The 19,538-nt window shown below is 41.1% G+C and overlaps 1 protein-coding gene across 11 annotated transcripts in view; it reads left to right on the forward strand.

The window, feature by feature from the left end:
- Positions 1-19,538, forward strand: part of NEDD4L (neural precursor cell expressed, developmentally down-regulated 4-like, E3 ubiquitin protein ligase) — a 300,190-nt gene that overhangs the window by 231,422 nt on the left and 49,230 nt on the right. For 5 of the 11 annotated variants that reach the window (XM_006913704.2, XM_015590804.2, XM_025048100.1 and 2 more), the window contains 7 exons: positions 3,745-3,806; positions 3,965-4,067; positions 5,699-5,865; positions 11,623-11,755; positions 13,058-13,234; positions 15,287-15,361; positions 17,004-17,063. In XM_006913704.2, the coding sequence (XP_006913766.1) occupies positions 3,760-3,806; positions 3,965-4,067; positions 5,699-5,865; positions 11,623-11,755; positions 13,058-13,234; positions 15,287-15,361; positions 17,004-17,063 (762 nt within the window). In that variant the 5' untranslated portion in view covers positions 3,745-3,759. The remainder of the gene's footprint in view (positions 1-3,744; positions 3,807-3,964; positions 4,068-5,698; positions 5,866-11,622; positions 11,756-13,057; positions 13,235-15,286; positions 15,362-17,003; positions 17,064-19,538) is intronic. The other 6 variants (XM_025048101.1, XM_015590806.2, XM_015590802.2 and 3 more) reach the window with 3 other exon arrangements.

A 19,538-nucleotide genomic window follows, 5' to 3' on the forward strand; every position in this document is an offset into this window, starting at 1 on the left:
GGGGGCGAGATTAGGAAGGAAGTTATCACCCAACCAGCCTGATATCTGCACTACAGCTGAAACACAGCTCTATCTTTTTTTTCTTTTACAGTGGGGTACCAAGAGTAATCTTACCTATAAAATGTACAATTACTGCTGATTTTAAAAAAATGATTTACATTTGTTTGATTTTTACATTTGTTAAATTCAGTGTGTCGTCTAAAAGTTCATATACTATTTTATGACTTGTATTTACCAATTATTTAGAGACAAAAATAACCCCAAGACTTGTGTTAACAACAGCAGGATGGCATTTCTGACAGGTGTTGGCTTATTGCGCCTCTGTGAAGTGCTTCTTGCCTCTTTGTCGGTTGTGGGTCCCCTGCCCTTGGAGCCCTGAGCGCACCTGTCCCTACCTACCCACCTACCAAATGTCTGTATCCTCGGGAAATGCACCGGCATAGAGGGAGCTACTTTTAAAACATTACTTTCTTCTACTTTGGTCAAGTGCTACTCCAGGCAACCATGGGTGAGGTTTGAATGTTAGTTTTCCTAGAGCAAGGCATTTTCAGGGCAGTGGTATGGCTGGGTAACTTACATGATGGACAGCTCTTTATATTCACAGCTGGTAGCAGCGTACAGTTCCCTCTCACATGCGTGGAATTCAGTATCGTAGAGCTTGGAGGGACTTGAGAGACCATTTATCCACTCCCTGTATTTTACAGGGGAGGAAACCTGGTCCCAGCAAGAGAAACGACTTGCCCAGTGATCTGCGAGTTGGCACAGTGCTGGACCAGACCCTGTGTCTCCAGCATCAATGTGTGATGTAGTCAAGAGCCAAGGGGGGTGGGGCTCTTAGCCTAGGCGTGGGTGCTTTTGGCTGCTGCATCCAGGTGCTCAGTCTAGGGTCCTGATAAAGTTGTTCACTTCCATTTATTTACAAAGCTGTTTATCTCATGATATATCATAGCGAGTGGAGTTCTGCTGAAAGCAACACATCTTTTTAAGATGAAAGCACTGCATATCCAAAAGATTTTCTTTGAATACTCATGTCCTATGACCGGAGGCAGCAGCATCCATTTTGGCCAATAATACTGTTAGCATCAGTCTGTCGGAGATGGCTTTCTACCAGGAGCATTCTGAGTTCTGTCCTGGGAGTCTCCACTGGGCTTTTCTCTAGGGCATATGATCACGTAGGAGCCCGGATAATGCCAAGAAGGATTGTGTACTTACCCAAAAGATCACTGGAGAATTTCTGTGAAGGTGAATTTTCATTTTTTAATGACATGAAAGTGTAGAATTGGCTGCCGATGGTAACAGCCAGTGTTCATTAAGTGTGCCAGGAACCTTGTGAAGATTTGGTGTCTACCAGCTCAGTCGATGGATTGAATCTTCACACCTACTGTGTGAGTAGGATCCTGTTACTGCCCTGCCCCCTTTATAGTGAGGACACTGAGGCACGGAGAGGTAAGGAACTTGGCCTTGCCCACATGGCTCCGTAAGTGACGAAGCCAGGACAGAGAGCTCGGAGATCTGCCTCTTGACCCACGTGGCGTTTGTCATTTAAACTGCACGGCGTAGTGCATGGTGAGTTGCGTTCGCCGGGTCCCTCTGAGCGCTGTGGTTTTTCTCTGCTCACCCTCGGTTGTGCTTTCTGCGGCTCCTAGATGCCTCACACCTACTAACGATCCCGTAGCTTTGCTCACACTGATCATTTTCTCAGCTCGAATGACCCTTCCTCCAAATTCTCCATCTGTCAACTTTCCCATTCATCTCACACTGAACCACACATCTGAAAAACCGTTTTGGTCCCCAAGTCAGAAACAGTCTCTTCCCTCCACCCCAAGTCTCAGCCCAGGTCTCACAGAATGCGTGTGAATTTGTACACATCAGTGAATTCGTTCTGCCTTAGAGTCAAGGTATTTGTTGATGCGATGGCCCCTCCCTAGTTGTACCCCAAGAGAAGTACAGGCACACCTCGGAGATACTGAGGGTTCAGTTCTAGGCCACTGCGACGAAGCGAGTATCACAGCAAAGTGAGCCGTAGTCTTTTTGCTGGTGAAGGGTCTTCCCTTCAATTTGTATTTAAAAAAAAAAAAAAAATCTATGAAGTGCGGTAAAGCAAAGTGTGATCACATGAGGTCTGCCTATACCATGTTGTGCCCACATGTCGTTCACATGGGTATTTTCTAAAATTATTCGTTGGTCAAATAAATGAAAAGAAGACATACCAGCAATAGTATTCTTGATTAATAAACTTTCCCTCATAAGTGATGAATATTTGGAAACATTTTTTAAAGGAAATATTTCCAAAATGTCTAACCTTACTGCGCCTTTGGGAGGACAGCCTAGAGAAGAATGTAATTGACTTTCTTCAGTGATGGTGGATTGTCATGCCCTCAGCAGTTTACTGTGGATTAGATGGATCGATCAGCTCCTTATTCAGGTGCCTGCTTTGTACTGAGCAATGTTCTTAGCACCAAGGGTACAATGGTGAGCAAATCCGAGTCTCCAGTCTCATGAGCTTACATTCTAGAAGTGGTAGGTAATAGCCTAGTAAATAAATAAATAAACAGGATAATTTCAGAGAGCAGTGAAAGGGGGGAAGATAAATGAAGATGCCGTGATAGAGAGGGATAATGGGAGGCTGATGATGGCGATTTGGGATGCACTGTCTGAGCGGATGTGACCCTGGGTGGCAAAGTGGAGGGAGCCGTGGCCTCTGGAGCCAGAGCTGTCCAGCAGAGGGTCTTAGTAGGGCAGGATCGGTGTGATGCGTGCACCAGACAGGCGAGGCCAGCACAGCTGGAGGAAGGCGTGAACAGGGACTGGTTCACTTTGAGGCAATAGGCAATTCACAGCTAGATCCCGTTTGACCTTGTAGGCTATAAAAAAGAATTTTCAGTTTATTATAAGCAAAGTAGGAAGCCATCAGGAGTTTAAAGCAGGAAATGGTGTAAACAGACAACATTTCAAATATAAATGCATGTACACACACCCCTGATATAAAAAATTGGTCATACTGTGGTTTATCTCTGTTGTTAAAAAGTAAATATTTCAAATTGCGTTTCATTAAAGAGTATATGTATTTGAGGTCTTACTATGGATTTATAGTATTTAAAAGTTAATGGAATTATAACATTTATTTTTCTAATTTCCTGCTTGCTTTGACCAACTCATTTTGCAATCTTTTGGTTTCTCTCAAAAATGGTTAAATGTCATCACACATTCATTGCTTCTTGAAATAAGCACCAGCCAGAACGATCTCTATGGAGAAGATAATCTTTCAATTATCTTAGGCCGATGACATGATACTTTACTGTTAAAAATAAAGTAAAATTACCTTCTCAGATTAGATCTTACAGATTTTCCTGTTAACTCCATTTTTAGGTTTTCTGAATCACAGTGACAAGAAGGCACCAATGACCTTGGTTCTCTGACGTTAATGAGTGTGTGAGATTGAGGCCTCCACCCTGCAGTTAGAAATTACACTTGGCAACGATGGCTATAATTTTGTCATTTGTCTAAGGCTGGGCTTGGCTCCTAAAAACTGATGTCGATAGTGACATCTAGTGGATCTCGCATAGATAAGGTTCTGTGACCTATGTAATGTTTAATTAATTGTCAAGTACTGGTTGAGGAACCAGCTCCGCCTGTAACATAAGCACATTCTAAAATACGGAAAAGCACCCTCTGCCATCCAGTGTAGCGTATCTCCAAATGCAAAGCATCAGGAATATTGAAACCTACTTTTTCTTCCTGTAGACAGAGGACCCGACCATGGAGCGACCCTACACATTCAAGGATTTCCTCCTCAGACCGAGAAGGTGAGGCCTCAGGGGCAGGCACCTTTACGTTTGGTTGTTGGTTTTCTCTGAGGAAGAGTCGACTTCTTTTCCTGTTTCATCTTTTTCAAAAGTCATCGTAAATATGAAAGCTGTAACCACGTCATGTCCTTTATAACCATTTTTCTTCCATCACGCAGTCATAAATCTCGAGTTAAGGGATTTTTGCGATTGAAAATGGCCTATATGCCGAAAAACGGAGGCCAGGATGAAGAAAACAGTGAGCAGAGAGATGATATGGAGGTAAGCGGCAGAGCTTTGGGCCTTGGTCTCTCATCCCAGCCTAAGATCATACTAACATTCTACCTTAAGACTTTATAATTTAAAGAAGTTAAAGTTTATAAAGCTTAAATATGAAAAAACTTAAAAGTACCCAGGAATCTGTCTTTGACAATTTACCGTCTTTGTTTTTTAATAAAAAAGATGGAACTTTTTGTTTTGTGCTAAAATGCTAATAACTGACGGGGTTTCTCTGGATCAAATGCCGAACCCATATTTTATTCCTAGCCCCAGCCCTATGTGAAATTCTCACATATTCTCATTGCTTTGGACTTTCAGCTCTGTAAATTCCTTTTAGCCCTTGGAATTGCTTCAAAGTAGATAGAGTGATTAAGAAAATCTTTTCCAGGTTTCTTACACATTTGGTGCACAGGTGATACATGCACGAGGAGAGCTTTTCTCTAGAAATGCCATGTTGGAATTAGCTGTCCAGAGGAATTTTCTTTGTTTTCCTCCTGGCATAACTGCCTGTTGACTTTCTTGTCACATACCTCCCCCGTAGGTCCCATTGTCCCTTAGCACACCCTTCAGACAGTGCTGTTTTGTTAGATGGAGTCCAGGCTCATCTTGTTCTGAAAATGTTCATTAAACAAGGCTTCTCTATGGCTTATTTGCACATCTGTTTGCAGCTGCTGGATATATGTGATACGTGAATAATGTGTTATGGGCAAGTTAACCAAACCTCCCTCAGACCAAGAGGTCATGTTTCCAGGCAATATTTCATTTGTGAGCTTTCATCTCTCGATGTGAAGAGTGAAGTGGGTGGTAGACAGTCATGAATGTTAAGATTTCATAAGCACATCAACAGATTTTTATCTCAAATCCCAGGAATTTTTTACACTCTTCTAGCCTTCCAACAGCAGTCACCAGTGAATTACTTAATTTTCCAGTGACTTTACTAGGGGATGTTAGGAAGGAATACTTAATGCCTAAAATATGTGTTGCAAAATGTAACTCTAACTCTGGTACCGTGAAGCCTGTTTATGTGGCGGTAGCCGGTAGGGAGTTTCTAAGGAGAAAGCTGCAGCTCCTCAACTTCTTCTGGCTCCCATGACTGTGCTAGACGCAGAGCAGGAGCTGTACCTCCAAAACCAGCCTCAGAACCACCCTCCTGGTCACTCGTGCCGTGGACTCTGTTGGAACACCCATCCAGTTCAGCTTATCTTCCCAGCTCCCTTTTACCTTAGGGAGGTGTTAAAAAGACAACAGCTGTAACATGGCCCATGTCCTTGCCACGGCTTTGAACAGCCCTGGAGGCCCTCGGGTTAAAATAACAAACGTGAAATGTGGAAAGAGTATGCCGTGACTTAAGTAACCTAGCAGACCGTACATACCCATCCGCCTCTGTCGCTCCCTGTCACACAGCCGTCACAGAAGGCAGCACAGTCGATGGGCCACGGCTCCACATATTGTTAAGCCTCTGCTAGGATTCATTTCTTTGCCCCTTTTTGGGGGACTTTCTTCACACGTGGCGCGTGAAGTTAGTGCAAGAGCGAGAATGCAACGGAGCGAGGAAGGCCGCGGACCGCACGGCATGTCCCCTCTCCCACCTGAGGGACCCGCCTCATGACCCGCCTTTTGATTTTATTCCCCAGCACGGGTGGGAAGTTGTTGACTCCAATGACCCGGCTTCTCAGCACCAGGAGGAGCTGCCTCCGCCTCCGCTGCCCCCAGGCTGGGAAGAAAAAGTGGACAACTTAGGTCGCACTTACTATGTCAACCACAACAACCGGACCACCCAGTGGCACCGACCGAGCTTAATGTGAGTACCGTACGGTGGCTGGGAGCACATCCTCACTCTGCGCAGCAAGGTCCGAGCCCGGCTGCCCTTGGGGACGGGCATGGGAAACCAGGCCTCTGTCTGGTTTGTGAGCTTTCCTCGGGTCCTGTAGTGCCATGGGGCCCCCCCGATTCGGGAAAGAAGAGTGTGGGAGCCTGTCAGAATCGGCGTGTTGTAGAGCCTGTTCCCGTGTGTCAGGTTCTGCTGTTTGAAATATGAAGTAATTTATTTCCTGTGTCTTCTTTATAGAGATTCATGAACTACAGGGCAGGGGTTATTGTGTTTCCTAGATCTATCATGTGTGTGGTGATGATAGCACTTCCCTCTTCAGCTTTAACTATAAAGCTCGCATGATAAACCGAAAGAGGAGACAGCAAGCAAATCGGCTTTGCGGTTTTCTCTCTTCCTTAAGGTTTTGGATATTTATTTCCTTTAATTGTTTGATTTGGCAACCCTCTCAAAAAACTTTTGTTTTTCCTTTTTTGGGAAATTTATATATCGCCCCCTTGATATAATTAGGAGCACATGGGAGGGTTGCAAACTCAGAATTAGTAATTACTGTTTGTTCTAATCCCTCCCCAGCCTCAGGGACGCAGCAAACTGATTATTGTTTTGTTTACTTGGCAATTTTTGGTTTCATGATCACAAATAAACACTACTTAAACCTCAGCTACTATAAAAAAAAAAAAAAAGGATTTCAAGGAGCTTCTTTTTTAAGATCATAGTATATAGGAAGACCTAAAACTATTAATAGGCAATACAAGGCAAAAACAAAGTATTAAAGGAAAAGGAAAAAATTATCCTAGAAATCACGAGCTTCCTGGAAGCTAAGAGATGGAGGTCATTGTCAATTAATGATATAATTTATAAAAAGCCAAGTATTAGGTGAGATCATTTTCTCTTTAATCCAGACTCTGAAGGAAATTTGCTAATGATGTTTTTGAAACACGTGGTATCAGCAGTGTCATGATGGCCGGTTGTGTTGATAACCCTTTTATCTTTAGAAATTGCAGAAAGATATTCTGCGTATGACTCTGGGTGGGGAACGTGGCCAAGAAATTTGGACTGGGCTTTGTTTGATTTAGAGAGAAAGCTGGCAGAATCTGTAACGATAGCCAATCCTTCCTACGTCCCCAAGTGGGTTCTTGTGAATATCAGTTGTCCTCGGTCAGCTTTGGACTGCCCAACGTAGATGTCAGCTTGTCAGCAGCGTAAATATCTGAACATGGGGATGATGCTGAACTCTTGTTGTAGTAATCTTTTTCCCATGGAAATGGTTTAGTTGGTTCTTTAAATTTTTATTTTATTTTATTTGTTGACTATTTCCCTTTAATGACCATAGCTATTAAAACTATTGTAAGCCATTTGACTACTACTCTAGCTATTTGTAGTAAAAAAAAAAAAAAAAAAATTGAACTCATCTCGGACTTGGTTACAGGTAGTGATCAGAAGAATCTTGGTACCAATACCCTAAGCAAAGCACCATTATCTACCTTTGCCAAACATCATAAAAAAAGGAATACCTGAAAACATAGCACTCTGTGGGGACCGGCGTGTCATCTGACTTCTGTAGAAAAGTGACCATTCTTGACTGACAAAGGAGGAAATACTAATGGCCAATACAAACATGGAAAGATGTTTGCCTTCATTAATGTTTATACAGACTGAAGTCTATGTTTGGGGGGGGGAAATGGAGGCAATTGCTACTTTCTCTGCCTCACAGAATTATGAAACTAATGAGAGAATTCCTGAGAAAACACTTCATATGTTTTTCTAAACATACCGTCTTTGGTGGCAGTGTCCCAAGGAACTAAACCAAAACAAAAGATAGAACTTGTGTGATGCTGGCTCATCGGTAGTCCAGAGGCCACACGGGGAAAATGCTGTTCTTCATCCAAGTTGGGGTTCACAGGCAGTTGAAGGAGAAGTCAGTGACTTGACTGTCCCCATCCGTGAGGCAGCTGTGCCGAGAGGAGGAGCTAAGCCAGGAAGGGCATCAGCAGAACTGGGTGGAATTCGGGGAGTGCCTCTTTTTCAACAATTGTGACTTCTAGAAAGCAAGAGAAAAGTTAGATAAGGAAAGCTGGTTTCCACGACGACCACCTCATCCCATCTGAACTATTGGAGCATTTGGGGATCTTTCCCCTTAACCTTACTTGGCTTGGCCAGAAGCCCTCAAGCCTTCCAGAATTAAAGAATTGTTTTAATTCAAAAATATTGGTTTTCATAATTCAGTTTTCACAGAAATACTACTGTTCTCTTTGGAGGAAAACGATACTAAGTGTCTTTATTAAAAGGCCGTATCTGAGGAGATCAGACATGTGCTAAGCAAAGAATTAAGACTCTCCTGCTGACTCATTTCTTAACCAGTTTACTACAGACTTGTGTCTAAAACTTTAAGCCCCTGAAAATTTTTCACCCTGAAAAATCTCAGTGCCTCCAGGCCGTTCTTACAAGGTCCTACTCCATCCTGTCTCTTCCAGACTCGCCACCCATCGTCATAAACAGGAGGGGCATGGAAGGGACCCGATCGTGCAAGCTGCTTTCCAATTTCCCTTCTTCCTTAGCCTCGTGGTTGTGCTACCTCCCCTTTTCCCCCCCAAAAAGCAAAACAAACCCAGAACACGCCTTTTCTCCTGGCTGCCTTCCAATGTCAGCCCTAACGTGCCTTCCTCTGCCCGGGTCTCTGAGCGCCTTCTGCTCCTTCCGTCATGGCACAGAGCACATAATATCCCAATTCCCTGTTTGAGCACGGACTGTTCTTTCTTATTCACAGATCTGCCCCTTGCACCTGGCACAACGTAGGAGCTCAACACATACCTTTTAACTGAATCAATGACTACAAATGAATCACTTCTGAAAGTGATTATAGGCACGTGGTTTAGTGGAATGTCTAGGGCGGGTTTAGGCCTGAATGTACTACTTAGTACTTTAGAGCAGAAGGCGACCATGGAAGATTCTCCAGCCCTCTCAAATCTGATGGTGACCTTTAAAACACCCTTAATTTTAGATTTGTCCTTATCCTATTTAAATATAAACTGTAAACTTTTTACTGTAAAAGCCATAAATTTTTTTAAATAGTGGGGAGTTATATTAAGACTGTAAATGAACATGAACTTGTTTAACTCAAACCCTTATTTTAACTCTTTTTATTAGCTCTCCTTCTAAAACATTTCATACTTATTCTCCCATCTTAGCAATAATTTAGTTATATCTAGGCAACTCAGACCGTAATTACAGTCACTAATGTATATGAATGTAAATGATATGACACACTGATCTTAATTGGCACTGAACTTGATAAATTTGTGTTTTTTTCTCATCTCTATTCATTTGTTTAGTTCCCATGAAAGTCAAATGAAGAATATATGCGTGAAATTAATGCCTGAAATAGCCACTTCTTAATTTTTTTCTTGCCCCCAATAAAATCATCGTCCTGTTTTGTCAGAGTAGAAGTATTTTTACATGTTCATGTTCCCTTTAACGACCATTTATACTCACAGTCAGTTTCAACAGCTTCCATTCCAAAGGTTCTCATTTAGTTGCTTAATTAAATGCAAAAGGCCTCATGGTGTGAACATTTTCATTTTATCACTAAAGGCATAAAAGCCTGTGGTTGGAATTTCAAAATCAGAGGTATCTTGCTTCTTTATGCTATTTAGTTGTTTTTGGATCACACTGATTACTCATTAATGGAGCACGTTAGGTAAGGAAGATTGGCATAATTGATTGTAAATGCCCTTTAAAAAAAAAAAAATCGGTCCTTCCAAAATAATGGAATTCTGTATGCTCCTGAGAGATACAAAATGCAGACATGGCAATATGAAAACCATATTCTTTTCAACCTCATCCTCTCAGAAGTCCCTGTCACAGTGCAGGTATGTGTTAGGACCTGGTGCAGAGTCTGTGCACAAACATTTGTCACCCAGTGTTGACTGAATAAATGATGACTGATATTTCAAGTGAAGATTTAAAATTTTGATGACAGTTACATAAAATGTTTTTAAGTAAGGCCAGTCATCATAGAGCGAGATGCTTTCATCCTCAATAAAAAATGAAAGAGGATAATGTAAAATTTCCTTTGCCTTCTTAGATATTACTGAAATATTTTATGTATTTCATAAAGGCAGTTTGATCTTCTAATTTTTTGTGTTCTATAATATCTTATCATTACTTTTTATAATCATTTTGGGCTTAAGATGTGCAAGTCACATAAAAATGACTGCAGCAACATAAAATCACAAATAACAATATTATATTTTCTGACATTTGGTTTTGGAGGTTTCAGAAATTTTATTAGCATACTTGTGTGTCCCTTGATTTTAATTATTTTTTATATGGCCATAATTATGTCAGTTTCTCTGACAGTATCTCTATTTAATGCACTGTTTTTGTCTAGATATATTTTAATATGACTGTAAAATATGCAGGATACATATTTCTGTTAGAGTTCAAAAGTTTATCTTGGGTATGCAGACACAGTAAAACTTCAATAATTCAGATTTTCATAATAATTATCATTTTAATACAGATTAGATGGAAACTAACCTTCATACTACTCCTTTTACCAGTAAAGTTAATCGTGTAAAGATGTTTGTTTGAAGTACTTAAACTATCTCAGAAACTGGCTTTAAAAAGTCACCTATTTATTTGCATACAAATGTTGTTAATTGCAAATTTGTCACTATTCGGGGGCCCAACAGACTCTTTATTGGGATATAGTATTAGTCTGGAACTGTATTAAAATGTTTTAAAACCTATGTTTTAGGAAGACTCTATACCAAGGGCCCTTGATTAATACTATATTTTAATTAGTCTAAAATAATGTTTTCACATATTTTGAAATATTAATGTGTGACATCATTTTTGTTAAGTGACTATGGTGTCTTATCTAAAGAGTCAGAGCGTTTTCTCTGAAAAACATTTGGACATTTAAACTTCTAGTCTGAAAGCCTCCAAGTAGTGTTTCTCCAGAAGGATGATTGCCTGTAATTTACTACAAATTTTCAAGATAGAATCAGTGCTTTCAGATCCCAAATTAAGAGAGTTATATGATGAAAAAAAAAATAGAGTACGAAGTTGCAGTGTTCTTCAAATCGCAGTTGATTTGGGAGGTTATTGCCAGATGCTTGTGTGAATGTTTAAAAGTAGTTTAACAGGGGGACATGCAGCGTGTCATGATTCTGAGCCTCTATCAAAATGAGATCCACAGCAGCCCCCAAAAAATTCATATTGGGGCAGGAGCACTTTTCTGCAGATCCCAGCCTTGAATTTGTACTATGTACCTTTTTTGGTCTGTTGTTAGTGCCCAAAAGTTGCCTTCTTGTCATTGCTAGACTCCCAGAAGGGTCACTACTGAGTGGTCATGTGTGTGAGCTTCCTGTCACCTCTCTTTAGAAAGGCTTGACATCACTGGGGCAAATAGACAGAGGACTTTGATTTCTTTTCAGTACCACAGTGCATTTTGAAGTATATGCCTGAAAGATGCCCAAAATATTGTGACTGATGATTTAAAAGCTGTATTTATTTGATCGAAACAAACCTAGAGCTATACTTTAGCCAAAATACAGCGGAAGAATTCTCGTATGTAAAGGCCCACTATAATTGTTCGTTTGTTTAACTTACGAGCACTGGCATTTTAGTAGGTGTAAAGCCCATGGTGAGCTTTGGACTCTCGCTGAAGGGCCACCTATCGACACCAATTCTCCTGTCTCGCATCCCCTCACCCCTCTCTCTCAGGGACGTGTCCTCCGAATCGGACAGCAACATCAGGCAGATCAACCAGGAGGCAGCACACAGGCGCTTCCGCTCACGCAGACACATCAGCGAGGACCTGGAGCCCGAACCCACCGAGGGCGGAGAGGGGCCCGAGGTACGCGTCCCCACTGCCTCCAAACTCCGCAGCTCCTCCCACCTGTCCGACTCGATTCTGTGTCATCATTTCTTGGTAAAAGCTGTCTAAAAAATAAAGCTTGGATCCTCATAGCTAATTGACAGCCATTGGGAGATTAATTTAGCAAGTGCTCATAAAAGCCCTGTTTGATGAATACATGTATCTATATCATTACAAAAGGGAACAACATTATTTTTAGTATGGAAATCGTAAGATCTTTCATTCTGTAATTTTTCTCTGCCCAGAGTCTAACCACATCTTATTAGATGGCAACATGGTTATCATATTGGAGCAATGAATGAGCTCTGTGACTTGTCTGGGTACCAAATGCAAGCTCTTACTGAGTACTTTTGATGTCGCAAAAGATATTTATTACCTAGAAAATGCAAATTTGGGTGAATCAAAATGTTTTATAGTTTCCTCCTATAATTTCGATAAATTACCAAGGAGAAAAGTTATGAAGAAGATGGCAACATGGTTATCATATTGGAGCAATGGATGAGCTCTGTGACATGTCTGGGTATCAAATGCAAGTTCTTACTGAATACTTTTGATGTCGCAAAAGATATTTATTACCTAGAAAATGCAAATTTGGGTGAATCAAAATGTTTTATAGTTTCCTCCTATAATTTCGATAAATTACCAAGGAGAAAAGTTATGAAGAACAAGTTAGCAATTACCATAACTTCCATGCTGCCTCAACAACCGTTTACTTACTAGAAATCCATTAAGGACGTTGTGTTAGGAAGAATATCATTTACGTAATGTTCCAGCAATCAAAATTGGAAAGGCAAAATTAATGATTACATAATAAATTTACTAAAAGGTACTTTATACCAGTGTTTAATTAACGTTTATAGCATCCGGTCTTTTTTCATGGGGAAACTTCAGCAGTCAGAGTGAAAGAAAATCCGTGAAAATCATGAATGAGTTGCTGAGAATATTTTTTAACCCATGCATATAGCAACAAGTGCTGAAAGGAAATCATAGTTCAGAGAAGTGGTACTATGAAGTGGGTTAAGAGCACAGCCCCCGGAAGCAGGCAGGTTCTGGCCCTGCCTCTTCCTAGCTCTGCTACCTTGGGCAGATCACCCTCTGGGCCTATTTCCTCATCTGTTCGTTAAGTAGTAGTCATATCTTCCTGGTGGTTCTTGAGAAGATTGTGTGCCTCCTTAGTTCTCAGTAAATATTAATTATAGTTATCATAATGGTCATTGCTGGGGAAGGGACGAGAGGATCCCTCGTTCCTAGCATTTACCCCAGCATCTCATTCCTTGGTAGCCTTGGGAGACCATTTCAGAAGAAGTGGCCGTCACTGGAGACTCCCTCAGTCTGGCGCTGCCCCCACCGCCATCCTCCCCAGTGTCTCGGACCAGCCCTCAGGAGCTGTCTGAGGAACTGAGCAGAAGGCTTCAGATCACTCCGGACTCCAATGGGGAGCAGTTCAGTTCTTTGATTGTAAGTAATAGTCTTGTTTGGAGGAGAAGCTGAGCAAATATTTTTATCATTTCTTGTTGCTTTAAGAGAATCTTGCATGCACAAAATGACCAAGGGTCTGCCAGCTCCCAGATAGCTCTGACATTTTTCCAAATTCCTTCTAACCTAGGAGAAGCAGGACTACACCAAAATTAGCCCAAGCAGGTGGGAATCTTTCTTGATTTATAAAGAACTCAGAAAGTAGGAGTCCATGACTTCTATAATTATCAGCTTTACATTTGTAGCATTTCTTTTCCCAGCCAGGGGCTCATAAAAAGTACTTTGTGAGAGGTGGTATTTTGCACTGGGATGTAGGAGATGCTGGGTCTCCTAATCGATCCTCTTGAGTCATACTCTGCGTGCGTTATCACCTCATTGCACAGATGAAGGCATGGTTTTTAAGTGACCGGTCCAGGACAGGGTTAGAATGGGAGAGAGAAGATGTCTGCTAAGTCCCAGAGGATGAATCTTTGAGAAAGGTTGTGGAATTGAGACACTGACATCATGGTAGCATTTGCACTTGGGTTCTCAACCATCAAGGACACTCTTCCTGGAAGCTTCGCATGGGGCTAAGCCCCTAGGAGAAGCAGCAGAATCAGCCATGAAGACATCTATGTTTGACAATCCAAAACTGTGCAGAAAAGCCCATAGAAAAGGCCTGCTTGTGCATATAAAATCGAGAACAAACGCAACGTCAGTGTTTCTTAAGAACTTGAACTTAAAGATGTACTGTAGTAAATAAAAATGGTGGTGGTGACTCCACTGAAAATGTCATCCTAGAAAAATAGCCGTTATTACAACCATATCAAATGTAAAGAAATGGGAAGACTGCATAAAATATAAGAGCAAGCAAATACAAAATCGTTACTCCTTCAGTTCTAATGTTTGTATTTAAAAAGACACCATTGGCCCATGTTGTATGAGTTGTAGTGACTACTTACTTATGTGGTTTTATATTAAAATTCTGTGAATGTTTTTCAGAAAGAGAACTACCACGAGATGAAAATGTAGTGCCTAAAGGGGCAGGAAAAAAAAGAGTATGCATATATGGGGTATTTGAATTGGTCAAACCATTTCTGCAGAAACAACATAAGCAATGAAGCCATATGTTTAAAACCTATGAAGGGAAGGAAGTTTACTGCATGAGTTATAGCAATACTGATTGGATCTGTTAGACTTTTTTAAAAACCATGTAGATCAGGAGTCCCCAACCCCTGGGCCGAGGACCAGTCTCAGTCCCTGGCCCATTAGGAACCAGGCCGCGCATCAGGAGGCGAGTGGTGGTCGAGCGAGCAAAGCTTCATCTGTATCTGCAGCCGCTCCCCAGCGCTAGCATCACCACCTCAGCTCCACCTCAGATCATCAGGCATTAGATTCTCATAGGAGCACCGGTCCCTGGTGCCACAAAGGTTGGGGACTGCTGAGAAGACAAGTGAGAAGAACATTATACGTTACACATTAGGTTTATTAGGTTAAGCTCACTATTTTCCCTAATTTCTTATCCGTACAACCTCAACTCCATTGAGAAGCTAAAATTATAAATACCCGATCCTTTAGAAGTAGTAGCATTAATTATATTTGAGTTTCTGTAGCCAAAGAATCCAGCTGGTTCTTTGCCAATGACAATAATAATCATATGTGAGTATTTCTTCCTCTATTTGTCTCACATAAGAATTTACCTAGAGGTCACATCCTAGACCAGAGTAGAAAAGACTTCCCAGCTTCTTATTTCCGTTTTTAAAGCACCCCTACAGTGTTACGGTGGCCTGTCGAGTCCCCTTTCATTTTTTGACCCCGTTCTCTTATTTTTTGGTGTTATTTCTAACTAGAGGCCAGTTAAAACCTCAGTCTATTTAAAACACTGAGAATGAAAGTGGACGATAACTTGACTCCTTAAAGGATTACGCTCGTTACTCTGAAAAGAGGATGCTGCGTTTAAGAGCGGTGAATAGGATTGGTATGTTTTTTAAACCAATGGAAGCTTTCTCTAAGCATACGTTTTCTTGATGCTTCATGTCCTTTCTTCCCCTTCAGCAGAGAGAGCCCTCCTCGAGGTTGAGGTCGTGCAGTGTCACCGACGCGGTCGCTGAGCAGGCCCATCTACCACCGGTAACCCACGCTCATTTCCCACCCTGTTACTTAAAATCATGGGCTACTGAAAATGCGGCTTTTCCTTAAAATCATCGGGGCTACTGGGGAAGAGTTTTTCCTGTGCAAACCCACTTACCATATAAACAAGACATTCTAATTTCCTAGCAAATTGCCCCAGGAGAGTGAATTTGTGATACAAAGATTTGTCGTTGCCACCAAAAGTCTCTGAAAGGGTAAAAATTTCATTAGTTTTTCACCCAAATTAATACCAGTTCTGATGTGCTCACTTGACTTTAAACTACTTAACTACTTAACTGTTTTAAACTACTTAAAAACATATATTAATAATTGCTTTTTAAAAAAAATACTTTAGCTGTAATTCAGTGACCTGTGTTTTAAGAATGTACCGAATCCTTTTAAACAGGAAGAACTCTTCTGGGTTGTCTGCAATGTTCCTTTCTGTAACTAACGGCCCAAACTTTAAACTCCACAAAGCCTCTGTACCTTCTCTCTGAAGGCAGCTCTCTGCTGACTAAAGAATTAGCTCTAATTTGTTTCTACTCTCCCCCAATTTTTGTAACTAGCAGCAAATATGGAAGTGTGAGGGGTGTTTAATAATATAGGGCATATATAAAAATGAATATTCAAATTGGATGGCAGACCAGAACTGCCTGGGGAGATGTTTGGTGTACACATTAAAAACAAGAAACGTTATTATGTAAATTCATTCCTTCTTCTGGAGGAGAAAATATGTGGTTTTAGCATTTTCAAGTTGATATTTGACCATAACCAATTTTTTTATGACTATGAATCTTCAATCATTTATTATGTGTGAAAATGAAGGGGAAAAAAGTAAACTTACAGGTTTTGAAAGCACAGTGTCTTCCCTATTGTATACATTTTTGCACAACTCAAAAAGATATTTTTTGCCTGGGCGTTAGTCTTTTATGTTTACAATGCGAATTAATGAGTACACTAGTCAACTGAGTAATTAAAATAATAGATTCATTTGGGGGTTATGTCAAATGTGCTGGTTGAGAAGAAACTTGACAAGCACGTCCTTTCTGGGATGGTTTCATTATGGGCCTCCCCCAAAACAGAACGATCAGCTGTGATGATGGACTAGTGGGTCCTCTTCAACCTCATGATTCTGTGATTTTCTTGATGAATTAATGGCACTTCTTCTCCTTTTCAAAATCAATGTCAATTTTATTTGCCAAAGAGCTCCTTTTCCTGGAAACTGATGATTCCTCCCTCTTTCCTGGTACTCTATAAAGCTGTAAACTCACTGATTACCAGTGGTCTCTTAACTTGAAGTTCGAGTCTGGCAGATTTAAGAATCTGCTAATTATTTAACAGCAGGGGCAAAACCATAGCGGTTTTCAAAAATTTTTTTTAATATGACATCTCATGCTATTATTATTGAGGTTGTCAATTCATCGTTCACCCAAATCAGACATCTCTGGGTGAGAGGGTGGTGGTGGTCCTATTTTTCTTCTGGTCATCAGTGCGTGCCCAGCTTTACCTGGACAGAGTGGAGCTCAAGGTTCTGATTTCATGTCACCTGCCTTACTGGCTGCAACAGCAGTGATTCTTGATTCAGTAAACAATGGGTGGTCTCCCTAAGTGCATTTCACTGATGTAAATTATCATTCAACAGCCCAGTGCCCCAACTAGGAGAGCACGTTCGTCAACTGTCTCGGGTGGTGAGGAGCCAACGGTAATGATACCCTTGATTAGACTTCAATGGCAAACCCGTGGGTTGGTTTTAATACCTTGCATAGTGGTGAATGTACTCTTCTTTTTTTGATGAAATCAGAAAGCATTTTTGTGCTAGGGATGCACATGGTTCTTATTTTAAACTTCTCACTTTCACATTGTTCAAAGGTACTGAGTAAAATAGACATTTTTAGTCTCATATAGTTTTGTTAGGAGTACTGTCAAGCTTCGGTCAAGTGTGTTTCATTTGATCACTTAAAATATATTGCCATTTAGTGTTTATACTTCCGATGAGCTTTTACCGTTTATTAGAATGCTTGGGTAAATGAATTTGGTCGGAAGAGAATCGGGGAGGCCAGAGGAATTGAATGCGATCGTACGTGTGTGGGTTCTCAGTTGCGCACAGGGCTCTCTCTTGTGTGTTTTCTATACCACACTTTAAACGCTGGATTAGCTTTTCTGTATCACGACCATGAACCCGTGACCCTTCTCTGCTACTGGGGGCTTTACTCACAAGAACGAACAAGTCTTCATATACTTGTGGGGAGGGCAGAGAGGGAACATATTTAAAAAGTTTAAGAGGTCTAGAAAAAATGGGTGTTTCTCTAAGTTAAGTGTCTGCTGTTCTTATTCATCATTTTAAATAACTTCTAGTATTCATGTTTGTGGGTTGCTCGGATTTCACTATGTATCAGCTCAAGGTTCTGATTCATGTCACCTGCCTTACGGGCTGCAACAGCAGTGATTCTTGATTCAGTAAACAATGGGTGGTCTCCCTAAGTGCATTTCACTGATGTAAATTAATTGCTTGTTTTCTACTTGATCCCTAAAGATAGGTTAGCTTAGAGTTTACGCTTTTTGAGCTGCGATAGCTATCTGAAGAATTTTTCTTATTGTTTCACCTTTATTACATTTGTTATAACTGCTTATTACTTGAGAATTTTTTTAAATACATATACAATTGCTGACTTTCTGCAGGACGTTGATGACTCAAAGGACAATTTAGTTATATTGTTAGAATTTAATGCTCAGCATTGTACATTGGAAAATCAAATTGACAATCAGCAAAAATCAACCTAGTTCAAGGTATTGAGCTGCAGTGATTTATGTGAAAGTCATGTGTCGAGTGGACCAGGTTCAGCCACCAGTAGAATTCAAGAAATTCCAAATGAACCAGCATGTTCCCTGCTGTGCACTAGAAATTTCTATGGGAGTAGGGCTACATGGTAGATGAGATCATTTCATGAAATAATTTTAATAGAATCAATGCTAATGAGCATCCTCTGTCATTCATTTTTTGCATTTTTTTTGGCCTCGGAACCTGCTGTTGTTAGTATTGGAGTGTTGCGATTGCTGTGCTATCAAGTGACAGGATAGACTAAATCGTGAGAGCGCTGGGCTCCCTGGGGAGAGCTACCTGGCAGGACAGAGCGACCGCGTGAATCAGGTCCTGGTGACCATCGCCACGGTTCTTGTCGTCTTGACTGTGCTCACCCTTCCCCACCAAGGAATCAAAAAGATGAGCTTGATTTTGTTTTTTTGTTTCTAAGCACTGGGCAGTAGTAGTAGTTCTAAACTTTTTACCTACTCTAAGGCTTTCTCTGTGCCCAGTGATCTTCCGGCTGCAGGCAGCCAACTTACTTTATGGCTACATTAGAAATTTAGGGAGGTTCGAAAGTATCACATCTGTTTTTCTCCCACACTCACCGTCCCTTGTCACCAATGCCCTTTGCTTTCTCTTTTCCAGTTCCATCTCCTGCCACATTTTTTCCCTCCTTACTTCCTCTCCCGTCCCTCTCCATGTCAGCCCCACACTAAAGTGTACAGTCTCATGCTGGAGTTAGGCTCTGTGCTCCCACAGATGTGCACACGCACACACATTCACACACACACACACACACACACACACACACACACACACACACACAGAGGAAGGTGGGCTCTCATGTACATATTACCTAGCAACTTGGTATTTTCCACCTGCAGTCATTCCTGTGGGACGTGTTAATAATTACATAATATTCCATGATGTGAATGTGACACGGGGTTTATATAATTTTCCCTCACTGTGAACATTCAGCTCCCACCCCTATCCCTTTGGCCACTACATACCATGTCCTGGTACATCTATCTTTCCTTGGTAAGGCTTTTATTTCTATAGTATAATGAATAAGCCCTGAGTCTCACCTACTGATACAATCACGACCCTTTTGTTCATGACAAATAAGTGCACACTGGCATCACTTTCCAGCCAGCTAAGCATGAGCCCTCTCTGTGAGATAATGAGAGGGACAGCATAGTCCTTCTGATCTTTGCTGTACATAGCCTAAAATAAACCGAGGTAACAGGAATGGCAGGGATTGAGCGAATCTTGGAGAGACTTGGTGTGATCGTGCCAAATGTTTATCATCTGTAAAAGCATATTGAAATTTCTACAGTTTCAGCATAATTGAGTTCTTCATTTTAATGAAATAAA

This window comes from Pteropus alecto, unplaced genomic scaffold, assembly GCF_000325575.1.
Source record: "Pteropus alecto unplaced genomic scaffold, ASM32557v1 scaffold14, whole genome shotgun sequence".
NCBI classification, from domain to species: domain Eukaryota; kingdom Metazoa; phylum Chordata; class Mammalia; order Chiroptera; family Pteropodidae; genus Pteropus; species Pteropus alecto.